The sequence below is a fragment of the Schistocerca serialis genome, chromosome 5 (genome assembly GCF_023864345.2).
Source record: "Schistocerca serialis cubense isolate TAMUIC-IGC-003099 chromosome 5, iqSchSeri2.2, whole genome shotgun sequence".
NCBI classification, from domain to species: Eukaryota; Metazoa; Arthropoda; class Insecta; order Orthoptera; family Acrididae; genus Schistocerca; species Schistocerca serialis.
Genome location: NC_064642.1, coordinates 437067637 through 437087666, shown reverse-complemented (window position 1 = coordinate 437087666; position 20030 = coordinate 437067637). Strand labels below are relative to the sequence as shown.

The 20030-nt window shown below is 43.2% G+C and overlaps 1 protein-coding gene across 1 annotated transcript in view; it reads left to right on the top strand.

The window, feature by feature from the left end:
• LOC126481984 (nephrin-like) overlaps window positions 1–20030 on the top strand; it is a 460432-nt gene that overhangs the window by 277072 nt on the left and 163330 nt on the right. The window contains exon 7 of the mRNA XM_050105949.1: window positions 11739–12050. Coding sequence (XP_049961906.1) covers window positions 11739–12050 — 312 coding nt within the window. The remainder of the gene's footprint in view (window positions 1–11738; window positions 12051–20030) is intronic.

Genomic DNA, 20030 nt, shown 5'->3' with positions numbered 1-20030 from the left:
TCACTACTAAACACAACTTCGTCTTTATTGATTCAGCTCACTGCAGTAGGACTTTTTTTTCCTAATGTAAAAAAGTTGGATCTTGAGACGTACGTCGGGTTGAGATATTGCATTAAACACAGAAAAAGAAATCAGTTCTTCAGACGGGGAAACAAACAGTCCAGATCGTGTTAAGGGAGTTAAGACAAAGACCGATTGCGTTGCAGCGAGATATTTTCCATCGCCGTCTTTCTGCATCGAATGTGAAAATATTCATCTGAAGGCCACATAAATAGGGAGAATTAATCATAGTAATAAAATAAGGGAATTCAGAGCTCGCGGGGAAAGTTTTCAGTGGCTCTTCAAGAGCGGAACTGCACAGGGAAAGCGTTTCGATGAACCCTCTGCCAGGCACTTAATTGTGAATTGTAGAGTAGTCACGTAAATGTAGATGAAGGAGAAGTACATTCAAGGTATAGCCCCAAGGCTTGAAGTTGTCAAATCTACGTGGAGTAGACTATTAACCCAATAATACTACTCAGTGATGGATATCCTGTAAATTAAAAGCACTCGCAGCGGAGACGCATACGTTTTAGAGTGGTGCTGGGAGGAGAGGTTCCCAGCGTTCACTATGTCCGTAGCTTTGCGTAAGCCGTTAGGCCTCCTGCGCTGTACCGAAAGGGGAGTAGCTCAGGTCCTGAGCTGTGAACTAGTACGCGTCACCAGCCTTTTGTAACAGTACGCTTAGTGCCTGTTTCAGCGACCACCATGCGTTCCGAGGTTGGAAAGTTGTGTGTTGCAAGGAGTGTGGATCTTGACTTAACCGTCGGAACCGCACAGTTCGTCCAGCATAATAGAAAAGGTAAACTTCCACCTCGAAGTACGCTACGTGGCGACTTGAGACGATGGGGGGAGGAGGGGGGGGGCGACGGTATGGGAGGGTGGGGGGCGGTGAGGGGGGGATTGGTAGAGGGATCACTATGGAGGCGGAACAGACATCCATAGCAATCACTAGCGAACCTGACACTACAGTCATTCAAGATTTACACAGAAAACCGGGTATCTGTTTAAACTGAATTTTTATCCGTACCTACTCGTGGGGACATGATGGCATCCACCAGTTTTCAAAAAAAAACCTGTGCCTGGTCCTTTGGACAGTAAAAGCACACATCCAAGAAAGTAGGGGAAAGAAGTCGTCCGTAGAAGGCATCCTCCTAGTTTAAAGCAATTTATCGTAAGAAAGCATGCCCAGCGAGTCAAAATATTTTTGTTTTCATAAGATGAGAAGAAAATACTCTTCAGAGGATTCTACTCTGCAGTATTTAAACAGGCCTGACATGTTTTTCTAGGACCATAAAATCTGTTATGCAACTACATAATTAATTTATGACTTGCTGAAAGAACGACATCAAAGCAACCCATCATCTTCCAAACCAGTTAAACGAGTTTTCCATAATAGTTGGCGTGAGCATCCCTTAACCCCCGCAATACTAGTTGCGGGGGAACTTAATGCCTATCAATTGAAAAGGTTGTAATCTAGTCAGTTATCTTACATTCTAAAATTCGGAAAAAGTATTTATTGTTTTTAATGAGTTCTCGTACCTGATTCCATATATGTTTTAAATTTCTCACTTAAACTTAACCCAAAAATTTTAGTCTCAGTTGCAGATGTCACTTACCCCAGTGAATGTCGTATTCAGTATTTTAGATTCAGGACCTTATTACACATCATTATATTTTGGCAAAGTAAGTTGAAGGAAAGGTCAATGAACAAAGGTTGTACTTCACGATTTTTTTGTGTGATGCTCATGACGTCGGTTGAACACGTGCGTTGATATTGCGTTAATGTTGCTCAGAGCGTGCTAAAAGGTATTTTCAAGCTCTTGAGCCTGCATACATATCACTACTATTTAATAAGTATACAGGGTGAGTCACCTAACATTACCGCTGGATATATTTCGTAAACCACATCAAATACTGACGAATCGATTCCGCAGACCGAACGTGAGGATAGGGGCTACTGTAATTGGTTAATACAAACCATAAAAAAATGCACACAAACCTACGTTTTTTAAATGAAACCCCGTTAGTTTTGTTAGCACATCCGAACATATAGACAAATACGTAACCAGTGCCGTTTGTTGCATTGTAAAATATTAATTATATCCGGAGATATTGTAACCTAAAGTTGACGCTTGAGTACCACTCCTCCGCTGTTCGATTGTGTGTATCGGAGAGCACCGAATTACGTAGGGATCCAAAGGGAACGGTGATGGACCTTAGGTACAGGAGAGACTGGAACAGCACATTACGTCCACATGCTAACACCTTTTTATTAGTATTTTTCACTGACGCACAGCCAAGGCAGGCTGACGAGAAAAATAAACATTTATCTCCCTGTGCAGGAACCACATAGCTGTGCGGTCACTATGAGAAGCTGATACTTGGACATGCCGAGTTTTGGGTCGGTCCTGGAAGGGTGCTCCGATAGCCGAAGCTGTTAAAACGACCGATTGTGAAGAGAGGGAAATCAGTGTTCGAGACACGGTCGAACAGAAATTATCATTTCTTAGCAGTAAATCACGCAACTTTTGTGGTAATGTACTCACAGTTTGCGACTATATTTCATGATTACGTGAATTCTCTCTGATAACTGTGTCAGTTGCTCAGTCCAACGTAGGAGAAGAGACGAGCATTGAAAACCACTCAGTGAACACCACATATGTAAAAGGGAAAAAGTCGTGACCCGTCGGCCGCACTACACACTTCCAGTCAACTTCTGTCCAATTCCTGTGTTATTTCGATACCACACTTGTCAGGGGTTGCAGTTACCGACCGCGGCCCGTACAACGAGGGTGAGTCAAATGAAAACCTTAAATATTTCTTTAAAATATTATTTATTGTGCAGAAGTGGTACAAAGCTGTATCACTTTTCAACATAATCTCCCCCACGCTCAATGCAAGACCTCCAGCTCTTTCAAAGTGCATAAATTCCTGTAGAAAAAAATTCTTTTGGTAGTCCGCGCAACCACTCATGCACCATGTGGTGTACCTCTTCAAGAGAACGGAACTTCTTTCCACCCATTGCGTCTTTGAGTGGTCCAACATATGGAAATCACTTGCGCCAAGGTATGGTGAGTATGGTGGATGAGGAAGACACTCAAAATGCAGGTCTGTGATTGTTGCAACTGTTATACTGGCAGTGTGGGGCCTTGCATTGCCATGTTGCAAAAGGACACCTGCTCGCAGCAATCCACGTCGCTTTGATTTGATTGCAGGCCGCAGATGAATTTTTAGGAGATCTTTGTATAATGCAGTGGTGACAGTGGTCCCTCTAGGCATGTAATGCATGTAATTCGTCCCAAAAGAGAGTCAGCGTAACCTTCCCTGCTGATGGTTTTGTTCGAAACATCTAGGCACCCATGCCTGAGGCAGGATTCGAACCCGCGACCATAGCGGTCGCTCGATTCCAGACTGAAGCGCCCAGAACCGCTTCGCCACTCCGGCCGGCTCACAACTATTAACAATGTGAATTTGGTGGTTGTAGTGGTAGTGTTTCTTCTGTTGCAAAATTTCTTGTGCCTTCATCCCAACTCAAGCATATAAGACATACGTCAGTGTGACTATAAACCCCTGAGAGTATTGTGGAAAGTGGGCGCTCCTATCCGACAGAGCGATCGAGCTTTAGAGGCGCGGCGAGGCGTCTGTTGAAGACTATTCTTGGAGTCGCGCCGCTCAAGAGGCGAGTTACCACAGTTACTATATGAGACGGAAAAATCATGTATTGGAGGACCGTCTTCAAAAAAGTGTGATGGACATGGTCGAATGCCTGACTGAAGCCAAGCGATGCCAATGCATCACGCAGATATCGCGAACTGACGAGTACGATCATGTTCCTGAAACGCCAAAGTAGCGTATGAATATCGTTGTCACTACCCAGGGATGTCTGACCAACGCAACTCTGTGATCGATGAGTTACTTCCTCGTGTGCAAGGAATTAAGCCTCAAAGTTCACTTGATTTTCCCTGTCATTTCCATTGAATAATTTGAGTTATTATCGCTTTAAGTCTAATAAATTATTGTAAATTAACGGTTTTCAGCACAGGAAAGTCGTCGCACGTGGAAATCGCAACTAATCTTGTCCTTTAAATTACTGTTTACGAGTTCTAGCCTCTATTGGCCTCGTAAGATGAAGACAAAATACTTACGTATTTCCTAGCTCTGTGATTACGTACTATGCGTGTGTTACGGTTCGCGGTTCCAGTCTCGCTGGAAGTAACATTTTTATCCCTTCTGTGAAAGAGCTGCAAGCAGTCAGATCAAACATCGATAAGGAAATCGCAAGAAAATAATAGCGGCTCAGAGTGCTATGGTGAAAAACTTACAACGCTGCACTACAGGTAACGCCTCTTTCCGCTGCTGACAAACAATTTTGGTTACTAGGAATAAATAACTTTATTTATGAAATGCCACATTTGCATATCTCTTGGGTATGATACAGCATACCAATACACAGACTCAATACAAAGCTATGTGAGTAATTCGTGCCAATAGAGACACGCTTGTGTACAGATAGTCACTTTTATTATAATTATTAAAACAAACTTTCGTTGTAAGGTAATCATGGGTAGTTTTATTTCATTTTTTATAGTTCAGTGCACTATTTCGTAAGGTTTCTTTTAGTGCTGTTAAAACAATAGTAAACATCAGAGAGAAATTAATCATCAACAATATATGCGAATTCTCTGGTATTATCTAGAACAGTCCGACAATGCACATGCAGTTTATGCATGTAGAAACTTGTTCTGCGTTAAAGCTGTCAAACACTGTTTGAAGAAGAATAAAATGCACCTACCACACGACAGCTAATGTAGAAAATACTTTTCTGATGTAATTTGGCACGATGCGCTCTCCCCATACATAATACAAAAGTTTCAAGATGCATCTGCTGCCTGGCCGTCTATTAAACCTGAAAAGAACAAAATGTCGCAAAAGTTAGCCCTTTTTCCACATGCGACTGTTTTGGATTGAGAAGTGAAGGGAATTATGTTCAAAGTTCCATTAGGTTGATAACTTCAGCAGAAATCAAAACTGCGTTTTAAAAAAATGTAGCAATGAACGTACTCGAACTCGCCCCACTTTACCTATGGTGTGCAACACTTCCCATTAAGCTACAAGCTGGCAAATACTTACGGCACCTACAGAAGTCAATAACAATTTCTCCACAACTTCCGCATTCCAAAGTGCTGAAAGATAATGCATATGACCGGATATAGACTTCTGAGAGACAGACAGTTAGAGCTTTCCTTTTGCACTGCATGACGTTTTCAACAAACAGATAGCGCAGTAGAGTAGCCCAAGTGGGAAGGAACATTTCCTATTTTAATTTCTGCATCCTACACTGATGGCAGTTCTGTGTTGGTGGCAGTTACGTAATTTAATTTCAGTGATTACAGAATAGAGTCGAATGTTTGCACTGGGTAACTGAGGCAGCTAGTTCATGGCGGTTCGGTCAACCAAGTAAATGAATGTGCTGAACATGCTGCAAACCACTACAGGGAGCCTGTGTGTCAGAATTCTGATCCAGTGCGGTGCAACGGTGTTCAGAGCAAAGGATTCGGTGAACTGTTGGATTGATAATAGGTTCGTATGCTTATGGTCTGGGTTCGATTCCAGCTTCTGCTGATGGTTTTTGATAGGGAGAGACAGATTCTATACTCTTCTGGCTACGAGAAGTGAAGAATGTATAATGACATGTTTGTATGTAATTCACATAAATCAAGATATTCCTTCTCTACCAAGCAGACATTAGGATGAACCACAATAACGTCAGATGTGGCGACATGTAGACACTCTATCACCAGTAACCTTTATTATTCTAGTTATTTATTTCCAGTGACGAAACAAACTCTATGTAGCGTCACAGGACACTTATTCTATATTTTATTTGAGCTTCTGTATGTCGATAAAATTGGTTCTGAACTGGGAATGCAACTCAGACCTCCCTCAATGCAGAATTTGATCCCTTCGAGACAATACAGCTCGACTACAATTTGTTGTTTGTTCAAAACTGCAGATTCTTCAACATCTCCACATATTGCTCGTGAATGGGTTCGAATCATGGCCCAGCACTAATTATCAAACTCTAGCATGAGAAAACCTATTTGCTGGTGGAGAATAATTTTGAATTTTAATGTATTTTCATTCATTGTCAACATTAACGATATCTGACGTTTTTGACTCCCAGTGTGACACAGAACTATTTGCTAGATCACTGTAAGTTCAAGGATGCTGGTGGAGAAAAATTCGGTAGCTGACGTCTCTTTGTGTGTAGTCAACAACAATATGTGTGGGGTTCGATTCCCAGTCAGCACTGAACTCTTCGTCGTGTTATTTCTAGTTCAAACATGCTCACATGTCGCTGCTGGTGTTATAAACCCATATTTAACGTTCATTTTCTCTAGAATATAACAGCAAAGGTGTCGGGTTGGAGTCCTGGGAAGGAAAAAATTAATGTTTCATCTCGTCATTTCAGTTAAAACATCTAGCTACTGCCGAGAAAATCCAATATGCTCAGTTGATTGTGCTTCAATAACGATCTGATTAGGTTCTGGGTTCGAATCCCTGTCCAACCTAAAGCTTCACCTCAAGGCATTTCAAGTAAGTTACTTGTGAAGAAGCATTATTTAACATCTCTCCTAGTTCGTTACCAGGGAAAATAGATGCTGGGTAGGAATTCCTGTCCGTTAAAAATGTTACGTTATGTAATTTAAAGTTGATAATTGCTAACTGTTACTGTCTAAAATCAAGTACGGTATGTTACTTTGAAGAGGAAACCATGAATACGACGAACTTAGTACGTGCATTACAATATCTGACGTAATAATGAGGGTGGTAACATTTCAGGTAATATCAGGGAACACCTTATCTGTGATAAGGTGTTCCCTGATATTTGTAGTATCGTGGTATAACTTCACATCTTGAGTTATTGCGATACAGAGCAGTGTTTTCTAGTAGTGACTTGTTGGAGCCGTTTTAAATAGTCAAACGACTGTACCGAGGAGCGATTAGAGGACCTGCTACGCAGCTGCTTATTGTGGGTTGCATGCGAATCAGGCGAAATACAAATCAGGTCGTTCGGATACTTTTGAGCATGACTGTACGTCAGTCACAGATCAGCAACGCTCTGGTCGTCCCAGCAACGGCCGTTAGTGACGAGGATGTGGAAAGCCCTGACTCCATGATTCGTGAGAATCGGTGTATTTCTGTAGGGCTTTAGATACGGAACTGAGCATAAATATTTGACCCGTTCATACTATTATTAGTGAGATTCTGAAGTACCGTTTCTTGTGTGCATGATGTGTCTCTAGCATACTCCCTGGTGAACACCAGATGATGAGTTTTCGGGCATCATTTCTGGCGTGATATAACGCTGAACGACACGACTTTGACACGTATCGCCACAGAAGGCGAAATCTAGGTGCATCACGATAGACCAGCGAAAGAGAAACTTCAGAATGGCGGCACGCGTGTTCGCTAGACAAGAAGTAATTCAGGTTTCAGCCCTGTGCTCGAAAGCTCCTTTTCATCTTCTTCTGGGATACGAATGGGCCAATTTTGGTGCAGTATTATCAAGGGACTGAAATAGTGAACAGTGCGTAGTACTGTAACCTGTTGGAGAATGAGCTAAAGCCAGCAATACGGAGCCGTCACAGAAGTCTTCTGTCTAGAGGCGTTCTTTCCCTTCACGACAACGGGAGCCCAGATAAAGCCCGGTGCTACACTTGCCGTCATTCGGAGATTGAGGCTTCGGGTCGTATTGTATCCCCCATACACCGCTGATCTGATTCCTTCGGATAACCATGTATTTGGTATCCTTAAGGACGCTCTCAGAGGACGATTATTTGAAAGTGACGATGAGGTTAAAAAAGTGGTGCACTTTTGTTGCGAGCACAACGGAAAACATTTTATTGGGATGGAATTGGAAAGCTGGCGCAGGAGTATGAGTAGTGTACAGAGAAGGAGGGTAGTTATGCTGAAAAATGACATCTTGTTTGTATCTGTACGTGAAAATATGTTTTGCAAAAAATAGTTTACTGTTTTGTTTTGAATCACCCTCGTAGTTTGTCATCTCAATTTGTCGATTCCACGTTTCAATATTTTCGTTATTTTCCCCCGTATCCTGCTCATATCTCTCTTGCGTTTCCCATGATTTACAATTAGAGTGATTCTGAGGTCCTTAGTTAGATTTCAGTTTCACTCCACCCACAACGACATTTTCCTGCGTTGTCCCATTGGTTTCTATACTTATTATTAAAATTTCCAGTGAATGTCTACGAGTATTGATGTCAATTTTGGTATTTCGTGTGTGTTGCATCTTCGGTGTGATGCTGTTGGTCATAGTAGACGGATCGGACAGTACGCAACAGCTTATCCAGGCAATACTCTGAAATGTATTCTTTTGCGTCAGCCAGTAGTCGATGAGAGTAGCATTTCAGAGATCGTAAATATGGTGGACGATTAGAAACTTTTCATTGCAGGGCATTATTCCTGCATATATTCAACGTAGCGCGACTATAATGCGAGTATATAAGCACCGACCTATAGGCAATGGATTAGTGTGGGATTTGTGTCTTTCCGGCACAAGTGCGGTAAATGCCGTAACCTGAGCTACGGAGATGTTATTACCAGCTGCATTCAAACAGGACGATAGGCGTTTCCAGCATTACGAAAAGACGTCGAAAGCGTCGACGATGAAGAGGCTTCATCCATCGTTCCCTTATCCCAAGAAGGTCAAGAGCCAACCATCTGCTGGAAACCTGATGAACGAACTGTTCTTTGATAACCGAGGCCCACTAGTTATTAATATCATGCTCCCTGGTCCCTCAGTCACTAGAAAACAGTACTCCGCAACGCTGAAGAAATTACGGCATGCAATTAAGACGAAATGTTCGGGAAAACTGCAACAAGGGGTGCTGCTCCTTCATGATACTGCACGTCTCCATATCGCAAATACGATAACGGAGAAATTGCACCAACTCAATTGGGAGTCACTCAAGCACACGCGCCATAGTCTCTGTCTCTCCCAATGAGATTATCACTCTTCGGTCTCTTAAAAACTACCTTGTAGAGTCGATGATTCCTCACGGACGAGGATGTACAGGAGGCAGTTACGAATTTCTCCACGCAGCAAGATTTGGTATTTTACCAAACGGGTATCTTCAAACTAGGGCATCGGTGGGATAATTGCCTCAGTGCTCACGATGATTTTGCCTGGTTGGCATACCGATTCTGGACTGTACGGCCTTCAGAAGAAAACTTTTTAATCACCCCTTATATTGCAAAACGAAGAGATTAATAATACGAGTACCTACGTAAAAAACCTTGAGCATGAGGTCGCAAGTTCAGTCTCCAGTAAGGCTCATTTGAAAGTATTGTGTTAACAATTATGACAGGAAAAGTCTTAGCTACTAATGACGTGTCCAGAAAGTGCAGAGATCAACCTTACATGACATGTACTACACTTCAAAAAATTGGACATCAACGTTATTTAAGAATTGTTTAAAACATGTAACGAAAGTGCGCCATGCACATCGAATGAAAAGTGGCACGCCATAGTGATCGTAAAGGTTCGCACCATCAAGACCAAAGGCGCACTCCTTGGGAGGTACAAGCCGCGCTAGACGTTGAACTGTTTATCGACTCTTTGAATGCGTACAGAATCATACTGGCGTAATGCGCTGATGGGAAGTGAGGGAATGTGAGGGCATGCAACCAAATGCGAGACCTCTAGATAGTGCGATTATATGTTTTATAAGCAGCGAAAAACAAACAAAAATGGTTAAAATGGCTCTAAGCACTATGGGACTTAACATCTGATGTCATCAATCCCCTAGATTCAGAACTACTTGATTTTAAATAACCTAAGGACTTCACACACATCCATGCCCGAAGCAGGATTCGAACCTGCGACCGTAACAGCAGCGCGGGTCCAGAATGAAGCGCCTAGAACTGCTCGGCCACTGCGGCCGACGAAGAACCAACTCCCAGAGGCTGAATTTGTCCAGTGGTTCCAAGCATTATGAATGCAGTGTCACACTCTATTCACGAGAGTTAGTTTGCTCTAAAAGAGTATGAATTTTATACGAAGACAAGGGATGATATTTAAACTAGTTTTTTTGACAAGCTATTGGCCAAAAGCAAGGCTCGTAGCATAGCTGTAGTTTTCTTACGCTGATTTTCACACTCTTGCTCACGAGAAAAATTCGCAAGGGGCGGAGCACCTAAAAATCTCACAGCACAACTTTCCCATTCAATTTACCATACAGATTAACAGTCCCATTATTGTATCGGAATGCTTTAACACATCGATGTTAGTTGATCTTGATAAAACCCTCTTGGTATCTCTAATTTGCAGGTTTCCGTTCACTCATCAAATCCCGAATGGTCGGACTGAAAAAAAGTTTCCTACCAAAGGACGGGATGTTTGTTTACCTCATATACAAATTTTTGGGCCGATTCCGCAGTTTGCTGTGCATCGTCAAGTTGACGCTTTGTTTGGTATTTCGTTATCTTAGATCTATCAGCTCTGTAGACTACTTGAAGTTATGCGAGAGTCCACTGTTCCCTCGAAATCATTGTAATCCACGTTCCACGAAATTTGATGTGTAAAACGTAGCAGGTCACTATTATGAACATGCTGTAAACTGTACCGAGTATCCTTGAAACGTTCAAACACCAATCCTTGTGCATGTGCCCTTTGACCTACCTTGTATATCCGTAGTTTCTCGTATACACTACACGATCATATTGCTGCGGTCGTATTCGAAATCTGTTCATAACAGCATTATCCCTATGCTGCGGATGTTCTTCCACGTACGTAGTTATGCTTTGTGCCCGCTCCTTGGACCACCGTTCTCACTTACTACGTTTCAGTGTAGACGGGTCCGCCCAGGTAGCTAAATGGTCAGCGTGACGGACTCCCGTCCTAAGGGGCCCGGGTTCGATTCCCGCCTAGGTTGGGGATTTTCTCCGCTCAGGGACCTGGTATTGTCTTCATCATCTTTTCATCCCCATCCGACGAGCAGGTCGCCCAATGTGGCGTCGAATGTAATAAGACCTGCACCAAGGCGATCGGACCTGCGCCGTAAGGGGCCTCCCGGCCAATGACGCCAAACGCTCATTTCCATTTCCACTGGAGACGAGATTTATGACTCTCTGTCGTACAAGGATGATGAACTAAATGGCTGGATACCTGTTTCTGTGTTACTTTCACTTGTTAAGCACGTATCGTTAACATTGTACTCCTCATGTTCACTTCTCTCACAGTAGAAAGTCCCTAATAGTTCATCTGCCGCTTGTTTCTCACTCTGCTAAATTCCTTGAATTTCTTCCTGACGAAATGTCGACTGCGGCAACTGTTGTTTCAGATACAATGCAATGCTCGCTTTGTTTATCGTTGTAATTGCTCTGCTTTGTTTCAACACCACTAGCACTGTAGCACTGTTGTGAGTTACTGGTCGACTAAGCAATTCAACTACGTTCTGTAGCCTTGCGCTGAGCTCCTCATTGGATACCTCACGTCCTCCTGTTGCCATTCGCAGCCAGTATTGTGGTAACATGGTAGACAACATGTTGGGCACCGAATGCCATAAACATCATTGGCCTTCTGCGACCGGGCACTCGAGGGTTATTTGCTAGCTGCGGGATGAAAGAATTTGCTAACGGCAACAGGTCAGCACGTTCTCCTATGTTCGCAGATAAGCCGGTGTGTCACGAGGGCGAGCAGCGGCCGGTGACGATAGCGGTGGGTCTGGGCGAGCGCGCCACCGTCAATTGCAGCGTGGACGCGCTGCCGACGGCCGACTCGTTCCGCTGGTCGCTAGGCAACAGCTCGTACCTGCCCGGGCTCGACCCCGCGATCGCAGCGCCGCCGCCACCCGACTCCGGCGCCGGACAGTCGCTGCAACTCATCCCCCTGTCGCAGAGCGATTACGGCACCCTGCTCTGCTGGGCCTCGAACGCTGTCGGCATCCAGGTCGCCCCTTGTGTCTTCCATATTGTGCCAGCAGGTATGATGACGACAAGGCTTACGCTTGTTGCAACATTTGTATATACCAGTCTTGGTCCCAAGGATTTATTAGAAAGTAATAATTAAACATCAAAACGGTAACCGGTTTCGATTTCGTCAAAAATCACCTTAACGCCACATCTGTGAAACGTTAAACACTACTATTCTTTAGAGGACAACAGGGGTCAAAATTACGCACTTCGTCTACATAACAAATATGGATAGACAAGCTTAATAAAATAAAAAGATTTTGTACAATGAGATGGCGAACAGAGGCGACTGCTATAGCATTGGTTAGTGTCACAGGACTTCACTGGTCACTGCTAAATAGCATCAAAAAGCTACGCGCTATAATGAGGAAGCTCCATCCCTTGCCTGCTGCATGACACCATTGAGAGCCAATACGGCTTAACATTCGATGGTAACAAATATAAAACATGAAACGTCTATCTAGATATAAATAAAACACAGTATTAATGGTTATATAAAGTAAATAGGACGCAGTAGTAATTACTTGACACTGGCAAAAATAATTACAAACATATGTAAACAACTAAGAGAAATGGAAGTAAGAACACAAAATAGCTATCTGCGTGCGTTGCCTAGCAGTTTAAATTCAAATATGGAAGGGAAGATAGGCGTGGTGACGCGAATCGTTGCTGTGGGGGCGGTAGCTTGGAACTTATCAATGGGCAGCTTCGATGGCGAGGAATATGGCGTTTTAGAGGTGTGAAGGCAGACCGACGCTGTGGGTCACCAAGGATGTATAATAACGTATACTCCAAGTATTCATCTGTAATTTTTCAGTATTTTACGTGGTCTGTTTTTGTAGTATGTTAAAAATCGTAGCTTGATCTGTTACGGTCTGGAATTTTATTTGTTCATCAGTTAAATTTTCTTTTCATATACAGAAGATGAGAGACGAACATCGTTTCTCGTATTAGCCAACTGTCCACATACAGCAAGATATTCTCGCCCTCATATCGTTGCTGACACTGTTAGGCGCGTATAAATAATTTTATAAACCGAAATTAACGTACGAATAACATCTGCGGTTCAGAGGAGGAGCAGTTGATAACAAATGCAAGATTTACATCTCCGAACTATGTCTGTCAAATATGCCTGTCAACTGCCGTAAGTGCGGCACATACTTTAAACTTGCATTAATTTTATTTCTACTAGTACCTTCGCCAGAACACTGAAATTCCCGTATCTCTGATCCCATACCGACAAATCAGATCTCCCCATGTGTTTTACGTTCACTTACGACTCGCACCGTAAATGGCCTGGGTACACAATACGCTAATAACCGAAGTACAACAGCCTTTCGTCAAATGCATTATCTGTCTTCACCCAACTGATTCTCTCTCATACAAACAGTTCTTTTACCTATGTGCTGTGGCCCTCTGTTACATTAATCTCTTCTGTCACATGATTTTTTAAACAAAGTAATAGTAGGCATTCATATGAACTCGCAAAATAACGAACACATAATTAATGGTCCATACGGTTTAATGAACGTTAATATTAATTTCTAAAAATATTAGGTTTCTTTCTCCTTTACGTTGTATGATAGAAACTGGAGGTTTTCTGTATTATTACTGACGATCAGGTATAAACTACCGAAAGTCTTTTCGTAGTTTTGCTTTTGTCTGACTCAGGTAATGTGGAAGACAGAGGAGGAAAGCAGTTTGTAAAATACTGAAAGGGCAACGTTATTTACGTCGAAACTTCGTGTGCAAGTAAATGGCAATCCAGTAATTCTTAGATTATTATGCTCTTCAGAGTAGCTGGTAGATGTCACGTCTTCTTCATTTCACCCCCAGAATACGGAGCTATATTTGTAGTTACTAAAAGTTAGTTAGAATCTATTTAGGTACTTCAAGTTGTTTGGCAAAAAATAATGGGGTTTCAATATTTAGAGGCTGGATATCTACAAAAAATATCCTTACATGTAAATTTAATTATAAAAGGAGAAAATTCCATTTCCTATTATATTTGCTATTTTTCTGCACTACGTTAATGTCCATGAAGTTTTATAAATATCCACAGTTTACTAGATTCTGGTAGAATTAGCTACTGTGTTACTATCGAACGCCTAGTAAACAGTTTTAGAACACCTTTTCGTCGCCCGGGATGGCCGAGCGCTTCTAGGCGCTACAGTCTTTAACCGAGCGACCCCTACGGTCGCAGGTTCGAATCCTGCCTCGGGCATGGATGTGTGTGATGTCCTTAGGCTAGTTAGGTTTAAGTAGTTCTAAGTTCTAGGGGATTGATGACCTCAGAAGTTAAGTCCCATAGTGCTGAGAGCCATTTGAACCATTTTTTGAACACCTTTTCCTAGGTGATTGGTGAAAACTCATCTAACGTAGTAAATTTATCCAGCCTAATAAAAAGACTTCTTTTTGTCCCAGTTCATGTTCAGTAACGTTATGACGAGTATGCGGAAACAGGACTAAGGTGAATAGAGTTAACGTATCCGTGGACAAATTAATCGAAAAAATCCAACAGATGACTTCCACAGGAATGAATGCGGTGATCTCCAGATACGTACAGACTTAGATATTTAGTGCATTACTACACCCTCTGCTGGAAGCTGTACGACACTTCCTCTTAGCATATATTCTGAGTTGCTTGTGTATTTCCTGAGGCAGATGACACCACGAGTCCCTGTACAGTTCCCAAAACACTAGAAGATTGTTATTAAATGAGCTATCTTTCTGCCTGTGATGTTAAGAAGGACGATTCAATGTTCGTTAGGACATGCATGCATTGCGGCGACTACAACCGTTGTGAAATACGACCTGTACTTGTACACGCTCTCTGTAATGTGGGAACGACGACATGCCGTTTGTCCTGCGTGGATAATGAACCCGGTTAAGGTGATTGCTTACGTAAAGCGGAAAATTCGTGTTCGATCCCGGTCCGGCACAAATTTTCTTTGCCTATATTTCCTTATACAACTCATAGTTGTCCGTATTCGCAGCTGTGACTACATTTCATGTAAATCGTAACGGTAGTAGTCGCTGCAGTACCTGTTCCTTGGGACATGTATACATGTTCAGAGGAAGTTTCTATCGTTGTCTTTAACAACACAGGCACTACAATATCTTATATATCCACCGATATCAGGCACCGACTTCCCTTTCATGTACAGGAATATTTATATAACGTGTACGAGTTCATGTTGTTACGCAGGAACAATGACATAATAAAGTCTGGGTGTGGCCGTGAGTTGTCGCACGTGATAGCCAAGGTGGCTTAGGCGACCGCTCGCTTAAAGCGAGAAATCCCGGTTTGAGTACCGGCCCGACAAAAATTTTCACTATCGTCATTCCATTACAAAGTTAATGGTTGTTTGTATTTGCAAATGCGATTACGTTTCATGTATGCTTGTAAGTGGTTTGTGGGCTGTAAGCTATCATTTGAATAAGATCTGTTGCTTCGAAATGCAACAAATATCAAAACAGGGACTCCATCTGGAATTAAATCATCAATGCCCACTAAGTTTTGTGGCACTGTAATACCCATGTCCAATGAGAAAAGTATGAGGCGTGAAAGGATGCAATTATTCGGCAACAATGTGTAATTTGCACGATACCTGTAAGGCAGAAGAAAATTCTCTGTCAGTCTAATAGTTCCATTACGGATCTGTCCTCATCTAACACTGCTTCTGTCGAATAGACGTTGTAGTGGAAGACGGCGCATCCAACACGAACATTAACAACACGTAACAGGAAACGTAAGTTTATATGATTTGAGAATTTGTTTCCCTTTCCCTATGGCAAACTCACTGTGGCATCCTGTCCACTTGTAGCTGATGATCATCCACAGTACATTTTTGGATTCAAAACTTTTGTGCCGTTTGTCTGTAGAGTGGAGAGCGAGCAGCGCTTGATGTGTCCTTTCCCGAAGAACGCTACAACCTCCATAGAAAATGAATAGTAGTCAATTTCCAGCGTAGCAGTGCAGTGCAACGTGCGGTAGTTTATGTAGATTCTGTTCGTATGTGTAACAGATACTAATTTACGTACTCTGTTTAGTATTAACCCGTTTGGTGAAAAACTCCGGAAGGATATGTATAATTTTTTGAAACAGCCTAAATGTGCTTATTCTGACGTAGCTGGAAAAACATGTTGAGGACTCTCTCAGTTGTCCACAGAGTAAGCAGCGTGCTTCACGTTACCGGGAGTGTAATCTCTTAACGACCGTAGTCTTCGATGAGACGTGCCGTTTACTAACATACTGGAGCTCAAAACTTCAGGACGAAAGTAACTTTCTCATACTGTGTCGCTTTCAAGTAAGATAGGTCACTGAAACTTCGATTATACATGCAAAGAATTGATACAGTATAGCATACAAGTAACTAAAAGAAATATGCTATGAGGAATGACACGTTATTCAAAGAAACAATTACACTGAAGTCACCGCGATGTATGGCGGTTTCGTCGACGTTACAAAAATCGGAACGGCAGAGCAAGCTCTGCAACTTGCTACTATGCTGACCACAAGGTTGGTTTAGGAGTTCCATTTCTGCACCACCGCTGTTGCCAATTGCTGGATAGAGGTTGGTGCATTTGGATGTGCTGCAGTGGGAGTCTCCAAAGTATCCCACACGTGCTAAATGTTATTTAAGTTGAGTGAACGGGAAGGCCAGTCCGTATTCCGAATATCATACCGTTTCTATAGCTGCTCCACTGGACCGTACTACACGATAGTGCGACCATCCATAAAAATGAAGTTACTGCCGAATGCACATGGGGAATACAGTTTCAGGATAATGTTGCGCAGAGATTGTGGCGTGTTCAAGGATTCAGAAGTTAGTACACCCATGCAGAGTTATGCCTTCCCACCATAACAACACCTGGGCCACCAGACGATCGAATATGGCAATGTTACTGGGTGCGTTACGTGTTACCAACTCTCGTCTTAAGAGATTACGCCCAGAATAACTACGCACACTCAATCTTAACTCATATGAGGAGTGTACGCGACCCCACTTCTCGTCGGTCCAGTTCCCATGCTCTTGGAACTGTCTCTTAACACTATATACTTATATGGATATGGTGTCTGTTCCTTCGGACATGTTCGCACGCGAGATAGTCCCTGCAGTCGCCATATCCTCTATGCCCTCGGTGGCTCAGCTGGATAGAGCTTTTGCCATGTATGCAGAAGATCCCGGTTTAGAGTCCCGGTCCGGGCACACATTTTCACCTGTCCATGTTGATATACACTACTGGCCATTAAAATTGCTACGCCACGAAGATGACGTGCTACAGTCGCGAAATTTAACCGACAGGAAGAAGAAGATGTGATATGCAAATGATTAGCTTTTCCGAGCATTCACACAAGGTTAGTGCCGGCGGCGACACCTACAACGTGCTGACATGAGGAAAGTTTCCAACCGATTTCTCATACACAAACAGCAGTTGACCGCCGTTGCCTGGTGAAACGTTGTTGTGATGCCTCGTGTAAGGAGGAGAAATGCGTACCATCACGTTTCCGACTTTGATAAAGGTAGGATTGTAGCCTATCGCGATTGCGCTTTATCGTATCGCGACATTGCTCCTCACGTAGGTCGAGATCCAATGACTGTTAGCAGAACATGGAATAGTTGGGTTCAGGAGGGTAATTCGGAACGCCGTGCTGGGTCCCAGCGACCTCGTATCACTAGCAGTCGAGATGACAGGCATCTTATTCGCATGGCTATAACGGATCGTGCAGCCACGTCTCGATCCCTGAGTCAACAGATGGGGACGTTTGCAAGACAACAACCATTTGCACGAACAGTTCGACGACGTTTGCAGTAGCATGTACTACCAGCTCGGAGACCATGGCTGCGGTTATCCTTGACGCTGCATCTCAGACAGGAGCGCCAGCGATGGTGTACTCAACGACAAATCTGGGTGCACGAATGGCAAAACGTCATTCTTTCGGACGAATCCACGTCGCAACCGTTTTTGGCGACATCACGGTGAACGCACATTGGAAGCGTGCATTCGTCATCGCCATACCGGCGTATGACCCGGCTTGATGGTATGGGGTGCCATTGGTTTCACGTCTCGGTCAACTCTTGTTCGCATTGACGGCACTTTGAACAGTGGACGTTACGTATCAGATGTGTTACGACCCGTGACTCTACCCTTCTTTCGATCCCTGCGAAACCCTACTTTTCAGCAGGATAATGCACGACCGCATGTTGAAGGTCGTGTACCGGCCTTTCTGGATATAGAAAATGTTCGACTGCTGCCCTGCCCAGAACATTCTACAGATCTCTCATCAATTGAAAACGTCTGGTCAATGGTGGCCGAGCAACTGGCTCATCACAATACGCCAATCACTACTCTTGATGAACTACGGTATCGTGTTGAAGGTGCATGGGCAGCTGTACCTGTACACGCCATCCAAGCTCTGTTTTACTCATGCCTAGGCGTATCAAGGCCGTTATTACGGCCAGAGGTGGTTGTTCTGGGTACTGATTTCTCAGGATCTATGCACCCAAATTGCGTGAAAATGTAATCACATGTCAGTTCTAGTATAATATTTTTGTCCAATTAATACCCGTTTATCATCTGCATTCTTCTTGGTGTAGCAGTTTTAATGGCCAGTAGTGTATATCAACGCCCGTCAGCAGCTGAAGGTATTAATCTAATACTAATCCCTAAACACGGTAAACTCACTAGTCAATATTAATCAGATTCTGTAGTCCTTCCACATTTATTTGGTACGTTGGGCCCGGACATCAGTTTTAAGGTTGTTTATGTGCGACCACATCGAACAGTGCAGGTGGATCAGCTCTTGGGAAGAGAAGACAGTCAGGAAGTGTACTGGCCTGTCCATTGATCCAATTTAAATCTCATCTAGCACATGTAGAATCGGTTTGACAGACCTGCTGCAGTACGTCCACATGCGCCAACAGCTATACAGCAGTTGTCAACCGCGCTGGTGGAGGAGTGGAATTTCCTTCCATAGGAACTCCTTACCAATTTCCGGATTAGCACGGGAGGACGTTGCAGAGCATACATAACCGTATGTCGCGAACACGTCCCCTACGAAAAATAATGACTTGCCTTTTGTAATGTCTTGGGAAAAATCATAAATCGCCGTCATTTCAGTATAATTACTGTGTTTAATCAAGTATCTTCTGTACTATGCTGTAGCTGCTCTTCCTATGTACGGTCCAAGTTTCATAGAGCTACGCTTCTTCGCAACGACACAGCATGCAAGAGTTACTTTCGTCATTAATTTTTGCACACCAATGTGGTTTAATCACAAATCGTTCACTGCCTGTGGAAAGAACAGTATTCACTAAGGTTTTATGCGTTTACAGTCCGCATTGTAAGCAAAATCATTTACATCTACATCTAGATGTACATCTACATAGGCACTCCGCAAGCCATCATACGGTGCAGGGCGGAGGGTACCCTGTACCACTACTTGTCAATACATGTCCCGCTCCACTCTCAAAGAGAGCGAGGGGAAAACTACTGTCTTTATGCCTCCGTATGAGCTCTCATCTCTCGTATCTTATCTTCGTAGACCCTCCGGGCTGTGTATGTTGGCGGCAGTAGAATCGTTTGGCAGTCACCTAGAAATGCCACTTCTCTAAATTTTCTCATCGGTGTTTCCCGAAAAGAACGTCGCCTTCCCTCCTGGGATTCTCATTTGAGATACCGAAGCAACTTCATAACACTTAAGTGTTGTTCGAACCTACCGCTAACAAATCTAGCCCACCTCTGAATCGCTTCGATGCTTTCCATCAATCCAATGTGCTACGTATCCCAAACACCCGACCAGTACTCAAGAATAGGGCACACCAGCGTCCTGTATGCGTTCTGCTTACAGATGAACCACTCATTCCTAAATTTCTCCCAATGAACAGAAGTAGACCATTTGCAATCCTTACCACAGTTCTCAAAAGCTTGTTCCACCTCATATCTCTTTGCAAAGCTATGCCCAGATATTCAAACGATTTGAATGT